The following is an 11,909-nucleotide window of genomic DNA, read 5'->3' on the forward strand; positions in this document are numbered from 1 at the left end:
TGAGTGATGTTTGTTTCGTTCTCAAGTCATGTCCAAGGACCCACAACTGTCACATGACGTTTACCAGAGAGTAATCAGAATAACCGGGATAACAGTACACCAGTTAAACTTCAGCCACAATTAAGATACAGTCACTTCTCACTCCAACACACCGTTCCATATTAAGTTTGTTCCACTTTAGATTTTGTTTGGTGTGACATTAGTAGTTCTCCAGGATCATCTTTGTTGCCTTTAACAGTAAACGGCACAGAGAGAATCTACTGAACGAGTTTTTACATTTAAAAATGTTTTAATTATGGCATTTTTACAAATCAAACATTTAGAAAACAGAGAGTAAAGATAAAAAATAAGCTTAAACGTTTCATAGTACATGCTTCAAAATAACTGTCCATTTAAGGAGTTCCAGGTTAGAGCTGGATGTCCATATAAGGAGTGGTGGGTGCTTGTGGGTTTGGCTACATGGTGTGTTTGTGTCGGGTTCAAAGGCCTTGTTTCTGTAGGGGTTTGGGCTGGTGTTGTGTTTGTGTCGGGTTCAAAGGCCTTGTTTCTGTAGGGGTTTGGGGTAGTGTTGTGTTTGTGTCGGGTTCAAAGGCCTTGTTTCTGTAGGGGTTTGGGCTGGTGTTGTGTTTATGTGTCAGGTTCAAAGGCCTTGTTTCTGTAGGGGTTTGGGCTGGTGTTGTGTTTGTGTCGAGTTCAAAGGCCTTGTTTCTGTATGGGTTTGGGCTGGTGTTGTGTTTATGTGTCAGCTTCAAAGGCCTTGTTTCTGTAGGGGTTTGGGGGCTGTAACTCATGTTCTGTTGAATGTCTGTTTTTGTTCAGGAGGCGTCTGCAGAGATGGTATAGAGCCACGATGGGGATAGGGAGCACTGGAACAGCAGAGAGGAGGACACAGATGGAGAACACCCAGTCAGGATACGGTTTTACTTCACTTTCCGGGAGCTTATCCTAAATATAAAGACACACAAACACACATTACAGTGTCTTTAGTAACACACTTGCTGGTCCTGGTGTAACATCCTTCTCCACTGTCTCCACATCGAATGCCTTTCAGTGCATTCAGGACAGTCATAGAGCTTGGGTTCTAGCTGTAGAATTAGAGGTGTATGGATTTGTATGTTCATACAGTCAATCAGCAGTTGCAGGAATCTACAGGAACGTCCCCTTAGAACTTGAGCTGAAAGCTGAAACTAACAGACAAGGACCACCGACATGTTTCACGGCTTGTGAATTAAAATCTCTTGGCTTCCAGGCAAAAACTACAAAAACTCAAAGCAGGTCCTTCACAACTAGTTTCAGAAAGAATTCTCCACAGGGAACTGCACACCATGAACATATTCAGCAGAGCAGCAAGCAGGAAGTCTTTATTTTGGCCATAGTTCTGAGGCGAATATCCTGTAGAATGGGACTTTTTACCCCCTGCTGGTCCACCCATGTGGCCATGCACATCCATACACCTACAAAGTCAGCCACTTCCTTCACACTGAGGCCACTGGAACCCCAATGCACTCTCTCCTTTTTGCCAATCATTAACATGTTTGTGAAAAATTTTCACCACATTGATTGAGGCCTTCACTGCAGTGCACCACCTCTTCTCACACATTTCCATTGCACACTGCAAAAATATGTATATCCCCATCATTCTCATGCAACAACATCTGCAGGAGTCTGAAGTTACTACCATCTTAAACACACAAGATCACTTATATATACACCATTTGAACACTTACATAGCTTGGGTCCCAGGCAGGGTACGTGGGGTGGACTTGAACCTGAACAATGACGTATGCGACCAAAACCACCAGCAGCATCACAGGACTGATCCCCATCCAGCAGATCTTCCAGAACCAGTTTGGGTTTCGCCCCGTCATGAACTTGATATCTTCACTGAACCTGCAGAAGTATAAAAGCATTATAAAAGGTACCGCGTTTTATAAAGAGGGAAAATCTTCTAAAATTGAAAAGTTTAGAAAACTATGTAAATATTTGTATGTGTGTGTGTGTGTACCGTCTCATGCCATAGAAGAAGATGACAGCAATGATTTCGAAGAAGGCAATGATAAGGAGAGGAACTGAACCAACATAACTGTTAAAGATCTCCAACCAGTAATTCCCAGAACCCATTGTAAAGATCAGAGCCACCAGGAATGACACTACACAGATGGCAGCTGGAAATACACACACATTAGCATTGATCTGTATTCCAGTTATTAGTATTCGTATATATTTAGTACCTACTGCATTATATAATTTATTCAGTATTCTAGTAGCTCCACTGGGAATTAGGTGTTTCTTGTGGTCTCCCGGGTCATTTTAGAGTTTTGTTTTATATTTTATATTAAATATTCTGAGAAATTGAAATGTCTCTAATGTGTATTATCCATACCAGTGAAGAGTTCTTTGGGCATCCACTTGGGCACCAAGTTGAGGTCAAGGAGGGGTGTTAGGACCCCCTCGAGGTTTCCAAACATTGAGGACAGTCCCAGGCTGAAAAGCATGATAAAGAAGAGCACTGCCCAAACCTGAGAACCCGGCATCTCTATCACTGCTTCAGTGAACACAATAAAGGCCAAACCTGTCCCAGATGCACTCTGTAAATCATACAATACACAGCATAAGTGAGGGATGCTAGCATGGTAGTACCAACCCTATTTCCAAAAAAAGCTAGCTGTGCAAAATGTAAATGAAAAATGAATAAATAAATACAGTTATCTGCAGATCATTTAAACCCTTTATGGAAGACAATAAAATACAACAGTTTATTATTTTGTTCTTATATATATATATATAATAAATGATAATGATAAATAAATAATGCCAGCAACACACTGTACACATTACACAACTTAAACCAAGGCTGTTAGGGAGCTGGCAGGAGATAGATTTGTTTAGTTATTTTTAGGCTAGCTGTAATATGGTATTCCAAGTGGTTGCTATTATGTTGAAAGTGTGTAGAACTGAAGGATGATGTAAGGTGTTTCGTATCTCAGGCGGTTGCTAGGATGTTACTAGGAGGTGGATTCGTAGGGTGATGTAGAATGTGCAGTGGTATACCACTTGCCAGTGGGCAGTCATGTAGGGTGTAATAAGGCGTGTGCTGTTGTAGTCCAGTTTCTTGTTAGGATGTTGTTAGAGGTTTGCTGTGGTATCCCAGGTTGTTGTTAGGAGTATGTAGAATGTTCAGTGTTTGCTATTATATTCAAGCTGGTTGTTAGGATGCTGAAGGATTAAGGCATGGTGTACCTGGTCCAGGAAGCGCTGTAGTCCACACTCTCTGAGTGTTAGATTAGACACTCTCTCCGGATAGGAGGAGTTTAAACTCCTGAACTGCTCATCGTAGTTGTCCTGAGTGATGTTTTGGTCGGCGATATCAAACTCATTGACAAGTTTCAGGATGTTGCTGTGGAAGGAAGAGATTGGTTAATGATCTAATTCAGAAATACAGCTCTTTGTCTGCGTAAGCCAATACATGAAGCTAGAGTAGCATTTAAAATATATGGTAAAGTTTGGTTAAATATATTTCTATAACACTTGTTGTTCTTGGATTAGCCACCAAGCTCTATCATCAGTGAATGTCCTGAGTGTTAGCGTGTACCTGCTGTAGCAGTTGTTGTTGTTAGTTGTAGCTTTGAATCCAAGGATGGCGAAGATGGGAATGGAGGCATAGAGAGAGGTGGCACTGTTAACAAGTCCCACCAACAATGCATCTCTCTCACAGTTATTCCTAACACACACACACACACACAAACACACACACACACAAATATTCAACAATTAACAAGATTACCACAAATAGAGTTAAGCAGAATTATGATTGTCCACAAGGTGGAGTTGTTAATACTCAAACTCTTTTGTGTTTCTGAGTGAACTGGAGGAAACCCACACTAGCAGGAACTCCCAGACGGTGTGTCACTACTGATGGACCAGGCCCTTGTCTTACCAGAAACATGTCCATTTTGCTGGATATCTCCACAAAAAATTCAGACTTGCACATAGCTTCCCAGCAATGTGGCAAGGATAGACAACCCGCCATGTCACCGTGGACTGAATTGTGAATTGTGATTGGCTGGCAGATTTGTATATATATATATATATATATATAATATTTTTTTTAAATCATGGATCACATTTTAAGTTATGGCCAAATAAGGTAATGATAAATGAACATGACTGAAAATTATAAAAAAGAGATCCTCTAATGATTTTTTACGGCCCCCCAGAGTGTCCCATGCCCTCAGTTTGAGAACCACTGGTCTAGACCGATATCTGACAGTCTCCTCCAGTTATGTTCACTGATGTTTAATGGAAGGATTCACTGTAAAGTGGTTTAACTACAACGTCAATGTTGTACAGGAGAACTGTGCTAGAAAAATCTTTTAAGTGGTTTTATTTTTTTTAAAGTCTTGAGTCTTTGTATTTTGTATTTTGTGTTTTGTTTTTTCTTGTGGAATCTATATAACGACTATGTGTGTGTGTAAAGCTTACCTTTTGGGGTTGTAGCTGGAGAAGGCAATGAGTCCTCCGAATGCCAGAGACAGAGAGAAGAAAATTTGAGTGGCAGCGTCCAACCAAACTTGAGGATTTAACAGGACGTTCCACTACACACACACACACACACACACGGGTACACTGTTGATGAATAGGTAATGTACTGTTACAGTGTCTTCACTAATGGCCCGTATGTTGTGGATTTAAAGTCTAGTGAAGTGATGCTTCAGTATGTTCTCCAGTGAAACAGGATTAAATATGAATATGTTTTCATAATTGGACCATTTTAAATAGAAAACAAAATTAATAATAATAATATTAATAAAGAAAAATGAAATAATTAGTGTACCTTTGTAACAAGAACTGATGATGTACCCGTGAACATAAATAGAAAATGAATGCCGCTGTAGAGTTTGTCTCTTACTGAAGGTGTGTTCATCGTCCCCTTCTTCAAATACAGCTTTACTCTTATGTATGGTTTTAAAATAACTTTTAAATGACTTTTTTACTGTTGTTTCATTTAAATAACTAAAATGACTACTAAATTCCTTTTAATTGACTTAATGAATTTTGACTATTAACATGTAATTGCTTTAAAATGACTTCTAAATAACTTTTAAATAAGTTTTAAAAGCTGTCAGACTTCACTGTTGAGCCTTCTGAAGGTGTTATGGGCTTAATTCATTGAAAAACTGACGAGGGGAGGTGCGTAACTGATGACCCCTGTGAAGAGCTAGTGATACAGTGGGTGGTGTGGGTACTCATGTGACGGGCTCAATGATTAATCATAGATGTTAAGGAGAGCTGGTTGCTAATCGGATCATAAACGGCTACAGCAAATTTAGTGGGTAGGTGTAGGATTTAAAGAATGGGTGATTACAGGAATGCCATGGCAGCAGGTGAGTGGGGTGGGCCCTATGTAAAGCACTGATGGATTTTACATCCTGTGTAAAATTACAACTATTAAAAATGTAAAGATATTTTTAAATCACTTTTCAAAAGCTTTAAAAGATTTTAAACATATGTTTAAAGAGATATCTTAAGCAGAGTACTAGACAGTGCTCACCTGAGAACAGGAGTTCTCAATCAATAAGCAACAAACTAACAAAAGCTATGTGATTAAAGTAACTTATTCTGAAAATATGTTCCAGAGTTTTGTTTTTTTTTGTGTATGTTTATGAATGAATTATTTATAAATAGTCATAAACACAAACTCACGTCTGGTGTGAAGAGATACTCCAGTCCACTTGTAGCTCCCGGGAGTGTTAGCGCCCTCACGAGGAAGATGGTCAGCACCAGGTACGGAAACGTAGCTGTTATATACACTGCCTATACACACACACACACACACACATTATAATACAGTAAAATACACTGCTACACATGTTACTGAACCTACAATATTTGCTAATTTGCCATTCCACCTTAAATGGCAGAGCAATTCCATTCAGATGACCTCTGTCTCTGCGCAGGCACCAGAATGTAACTGCAGATGCATTTAAGGTGGAATGGAAACATAAAAATGTAACTGCTGCAACACTTAATGTGGGATGAAGGCACAGAATTTAAAAAATGATGAAACATTTAAGGTGGAACAGAAATAACAGAATGTAGCTTCTGCACCAGTTGACATTTAAACAAATTATTCAAACATTGTTATTGTTTATTGTTTGTTAAGTTTTTTTTTCCCTCTTTATGTGCAGATGTAAACCACAGGCTTATATTTGTCTTTTGTCTTCTATTGTCTTTGATGTTTTGTATTGTATTGTTCTTGTTATTCTTGATTGTTTACCTTGCCGATGGTCTCTATCCCTCTAATGAAGCAGATGTAGACGACGCTCCAGGCTGTGGCAAGGCACAGAACCAACCACCACTGCAGAGAGCCGTTGTCCTCGATGTTTGGGGTGATGTTGAGGGTCTTTCGGTACCAGAAATAATTCACTGGAGTTCCTTGTTCACACTCATGTACATAATCTTGGTATCACACACACACACACACACACACACACACACACACACACACTTTTATTAATGTTATGAACCTCAAAATACAGAATGTTGTGACATCTCAATCCACTTGGACCATTTTATTTAAAAGAAAATGTTGGAAAGTTGAGAACTTTAATGTAAACGGACGCTCTTGATTCAAGCTGGTGACTGCGACATGTTTTAGACAAGTGTAGGATGAGTAAATATAAGATTTAAAACATTATTTAATACCATGGCACTGAGCTTCATAAGCAGTCCCAGACAAAGAATGAATGAATGAAAAGGTTTCATTATCCACAATTATGTCAATTAAAACAGCTGCTGTAATGATGATTTTATATAAAAGCATATTCAGAATGAGGATGGGTTGCCAGGAACTCGCAGGACATTTATAGAGGGAGAAATGAAGAACAAAAAGAACAAAACAAGATAGCGAGGGTAAACCTGAGGACACGGCGGACACTGGATTGTATTTTCCAATTAAAGCCGAAGTTAAAAATGTCAGGAACGCAGTGATGTTCTTAGACAGCGCAAAGAAATGTGTGTGTATGAAAGTGTGTTTATGTACTTGTTTGGCTGTCATCCAGAGGACACTGGCTCCAGGGAAGTGGATCCTGGAAAGAGTTGAAGAAGTACCATAGAACCCAGGCCAGGATTGTGTTGTAGAACAGGCCCACCAGGAAAGAGACCAGCATAGATGCTACCCCTGGAACACACACACAAGTACAACGTTGTAGAACAGACTCACTAGTAAAGAGACTGCAAAACAAGCGAAACAAATCAGGGTAAGTGTAGACATACTCCCCGTTAAACCCCACATCACTGAGATGTAATCCAGGTTCTTTACTGGCCGTTTTGTTGGATGTGAGACCTGGATTTGGAAGATCGGTGACAAGGCCAGACGGGAAAGTATCGATGTGGAGGCTGGATGTTGCTTGGAACAACTGAGATGATGTCATCTCTTGTTTTATGAGGGTTACAGTTTTTTACTGCTATGTTTTATTTATGATGGAGTGATGTGGCTAATCTATTTAAGTTATATAGTGTGAGATTTTATTGCCTTCTTTAATCTGATTATGTTTGATTAAAAGGAAATCTTGCTTGTTTACAAAGCGACTTCTCCCAAGTGAGTTATGCTGTGATTAGACTGAGTTTACTGTGATTAACTTAGCTAATTAGACTATGATCACATTGTTATTGAACAGTGATGGAACATAGTACTGACCTACTCCCCCCAGGTAAGGAGAGATGGAAGTCCAGACTCCAATGCTGCCCTTCCTGAGACTTTGTCCAATCGCCAGCTCAAGGTACAGCAGCGGCAGGCCCTCAAACACCAATGCGATTAGGTAAGGGATCAGAAAAGCTCCTAAACAAACACACACACACATATAATTCAGCCTACAGGTAGCATAACACTAACACTAGCGTAACACCCACCTCTGTTCGTCAGACAAAACAAGCTCAGAGGAGAACACTAACCTCTGTTCATCAGACTCAACACGCTCGGAGGAGAACACTAACCTCTGTTCATCAGACTCAACACGCTCGGAGGAGAACACTAACCTCTGTTCATCAGACTCAACACGCTCGGAGGAGAACACTAACCTCCGTTCATCAGACTCAACACGCTCAGAGGAGAACACTATCCTCTGTTCATCAGACTCAACACGCTCAGAGGAGAACACTAACCTCTGTTCATCAGACTCAACACGCTCGGAGGAGAACACTAACCTCTGTTCATCAGAATCAACACGCTCAGAGGAGAACACTAACCTCTGTTCATCAGACTCAACACGCTCAGAGGAGAACACTAACCTCCGTTCATCAGACTCAGCACGCTCGGAGGAGAACACTAACCTCTGTTCATCAGACTCAACACGCTTGGAGGAGAACACTAACCTCTGTTCATCAGACTCAACACGCTCGGAGGAGAACACTAACCTCTGTTCATCAGACACAACACGCTCAGAGGAGAACACTAACCTCTGTTCATCAGACTCAACACGCTCGGAGGAGAACACTAACCTCCGTTCATCAGACTCAACACGCTCGGAGGAGAACACTAACCTCCGTTCATCAGACTCAACACGCTCGGAGGAGAACACTAACCTCTGTTCGTCAGACTAAACACGCTCGGAGGAGAACACTAACCTCTGTTCATCAGACACAACACGCTCAGAGGAGAACACTAACCTCTGTTCATCAGACTCAACACGCTCGGAGGAGAACACTAACCTCCGTTCCTCAGACTCAGCACGCTCGGAGGAGAACACTAACCTCTGTTCATCAGACTCAACACGCTCGGAGGAGAACACTAACCTCTGTTCATCAGACACAACACGCTCAGAGGAGAACACTAACCTCTGTTCATCAGACTCAACACGCTCGGAGGAGAACACTAACCTCTGTTCATCAGACTCAACACGCTCGGAGAAGAACACTAACCTCCGTTCATCAGACTCAACACGCTCGGAGGAGAACACTAACCTCTGTTCATCAGACTCAACACGCTCGGAGGAGAACACTAACCCCTGTTCATCAGACTCAACACGCTCGGAGGAGAACACTAACCTCTGTTCATCAGACTCAACACGCTCGGAGGAGAACACTAACCTCTGTTCATCAGACTCAACACGCTCAGAGGAGAACACTAACCTCTGTTCATCAGACTCAACACGCTCGGAGGAGAACACTGACCCCTGTTCATCAGACTCAACACGCTCGGAGGAGAACACTAACCTCTGTTCATCAGACTCAACACGCTCGGAGGAGAACACTAACCTCTGTTCATCAGACTCCACATGCTCGGAGGAGAACACTAACCTCTGTTCATCAGACTCAACACGCTCGGAGGAGAACACTAACCTCTGTTCATCAGACTCAACACGCTCGGAGGAGAACACTAACCTCTGTTCATCAGACTCAACACGCTCTGTGGAGAACACTAACCTCTGTTCATCAGACTCAACACGCTCGGAGGAGAACACTAACCTCTGTTCATCAGACTCAACACGCTCAGAGGAGAACACTAACCTCTGTTCATCAGACTCAACACGCTCAGAGGAGAACACTAATGAAGTTGTGGTCTTTCTGTGTTTGATTATAGTGGTTTAAACCTATGGCTTAATGTAGGGGATTCTACTTTTTCCAAAACTGGCTACCACACTGACTTCTACAAAATCACCTACTGCAGCTCTAACCGTGTGTTTTAAATCCGAGCTGGTTTTACTTTGCTTCAGGTTGTCGATAACATTTTCACAGCCCAGTAAAGTGAGGGGCATCATAAACACGGCACAACATAAAGGTCTTTATGAGGCCTTGAGCTACAGGTCAGACATGGTTAGGGAAAGCAGACTTTGATCGGTTCGGTCAGCATCTGGACACAACTGGGGACAGAGGTACCCTGCCTCTTACAGTACAGTAAACCGCAGAAGGGAACTTTAAGAGCTTGGATGTCTATAAACACAATTTCAGCTGTAAACACAGGTCTGCCCTGCACACTACACTACAGAGTGCACTTCTGGAGGAGGGCTACCCTTTAATTCACTGTTCAGTGCGGAAGCGTGCAGTTTGAGACCATTTTTCTTGAAGGTCCTAGATGGCACCTCTCAGACTCCATGAAGTTATTTCTCAGAAGAAGTTAAATCTCAATCTGATCCAGTATCTCAGACTAATGGCTTAGTATATCATAATTATGACTTATTATCTCTGACTAATGATTTATTGTCTCATTCTAATTGACTTATTATCTCAAAATACTGATGTAGCATTTCAGACTAAGGAATTAATGTCAGAATAATGACTTATCTCAAACTATTGATTACTGTTATGAATAGTTTGATCAAGTCTGTTAAAATAATTTTATTAATTCAATGTAATTATTTAAAATCACAAAATATAGACAATATTGTCTAAGAATATGAAAAAAGTCTTAAAATCAAAACAATGCACTTTTTTTTCTAAAAATTAAAGATGACAAATCTGATTATTTTGTCAGAGAAAGTCATGTCTGACACTACGTCAACATTCAGAGGCGCTACATCCTTACTCTGGGATATTTAATGTTTCAGATACAAAGTTTAGACATATTTAGAGATTTTAAGAGCGTCATTATTTAGAGAAACATCATTGAGAAAGTGAGTCGAAGTTAAAGTTTTGTTTGTTTCATTTGTATCATCTGGGTTTCATCACACTGAGGTTCTTTAGGGGAGTTCTGGAGGAGAATGTCTTTGTGTTCCTGAAGAACCTGTCAGTTCAGTGGTTTTATATGAGCTGGTTTAGTGATTTATCCATGGTAATGGTCTGCAGTGGTCTCTCTAAGACTCCTCCAAAAATCAGCTATTACCGTCATGGAGCTCATGTAAAAGATGGAAATCTTAATCAGAATGAAAATGCATCTGATCAAGCCAGATGTGCAGACCATAGCAGGGGTGCACACAGCTGTATTCCTGTCAGAAGATCCATGATTTGGGCTCTTGTTTTTTGTTCCCGAACGTTCCTCACCTCCTCCGTAGATCTGGCAGAGGAACGGAAATCTCCAGACGTTCCCCAAACCCACCGCAAATCCGATGCATGTCAGAAGATACTGGACCTTATTGTCCCACTTCGGACGCTCCTCAGACTCGGAACCCGTGTCTCCTGCTTCTCTCTCGGTCATCGTCTCGGTAGTCCGGGTATTGTCAGTTCCTTGGTTATTCCACTGCTCTTCTGCCAGTCCCACCAGATCCCTAGGAGTTTTATAGACTCCAGGCCATTGAAGGCAGGACAGGTGTGGTGGCTCTGGCCAGGGCTGGGCTAGAGGGAATTTTAATGGATAACTTCCATTTCTCCGCTTAAGAAGAAAAGAGTTCCTGTAAAATATCTAACCTCCACCCTCTGGAAGCAAAGGTCAGAGCTGTAATATTTTTATCGTCCACATTATGCTTTTATATAGACATTTTATATGCATCATTACATCACTTTCATTTCAGAGTGACCTTGTAAAATACAGAAGAAACACAGCTTCCTCCATATTTTTTTCATTCTTTCTCCATCATTTCGCCACTCATTTGAGATATTCTGGTACAAACAAACAGAGTATATTCTGTTAAAGATGTTTTAAACAACGAAGGGTCTGTTCTTGAGTTAAATCAGTGGGTTTTGTGACGGACTCTTCTGTAAATAAACAGGTGTGTGTGAGTGTGTGTGTGTGCGCGTTTGTGTTTGTCTCAGGCAGGTGATCAGGTACAGGAAGGTTTTACAGGTGTGTGATGAGGAGGCACCTGTTCAGCTGTGATTTGGTGATTGCAGTTTTTAAGCAGCAACACAACAGGCAAAAGCCTCCGTTCGTTGATAAAACATGAGAATAGTTAATAATGCCTTGTTAGCTTTGAAGTCTGATCAAAGAAAACACAGTAACAGTGAAGTCTTAATTCATTAAATCATCTTTAAACATG

General features: G+C 41.0%; 1 protein-coding gene across 1 annotated transcript; it reads right to left on the minus strand.

Moving 5' to 3' along the window:
* Positions 1–407: 407 nt before the first annotated feature.
* Positions 408–11,131, minus strand: slc6a18 (solute carrier family 6 member 18). The gene is made up of 12 exons (XM_066667883.1): positions 10,978–11,131; positions 7,700–7,840; positions 7,043–7,180; positions 6,278–6,459; positions 5,704–5,814; positions 4,483–4,595; positions 3,593–3,721; positions 3,241–3,397; positions 2,384–2,588; positions 2,006–2,165; positions 1,722–1,890; positions 408–939 (listed from the first exon to the last, which is right to left on the minus strand). Exons 1-12 carry the CDS (start codon positions 11,129–11,131, stop codon positions 736–738), a joined length of 1,863 nt encoding a protein of 620 aa, XP_066523980.1. The 3' UTR covers positions 408–735.
* Between the last annotated feature and the right edge of the window lie 778 nt (positions 11,132–11,909).

Source organism: Hoplias malabaricus, chromosome 4, assembly GCF_029633855.1.
Source record: "Hoplias malabaricus isolate fHopMal1 chromosome 4, fHopMal1.hap1, whole genome shotgun sequence".
Taxonomy (NCBI): domain Eukaryota; kingdom Metazoa; phylum Chordata; class Actinopteri; order Characiformes; family Erythrinidae; genus Hoplias; species Hoplias malabaricus.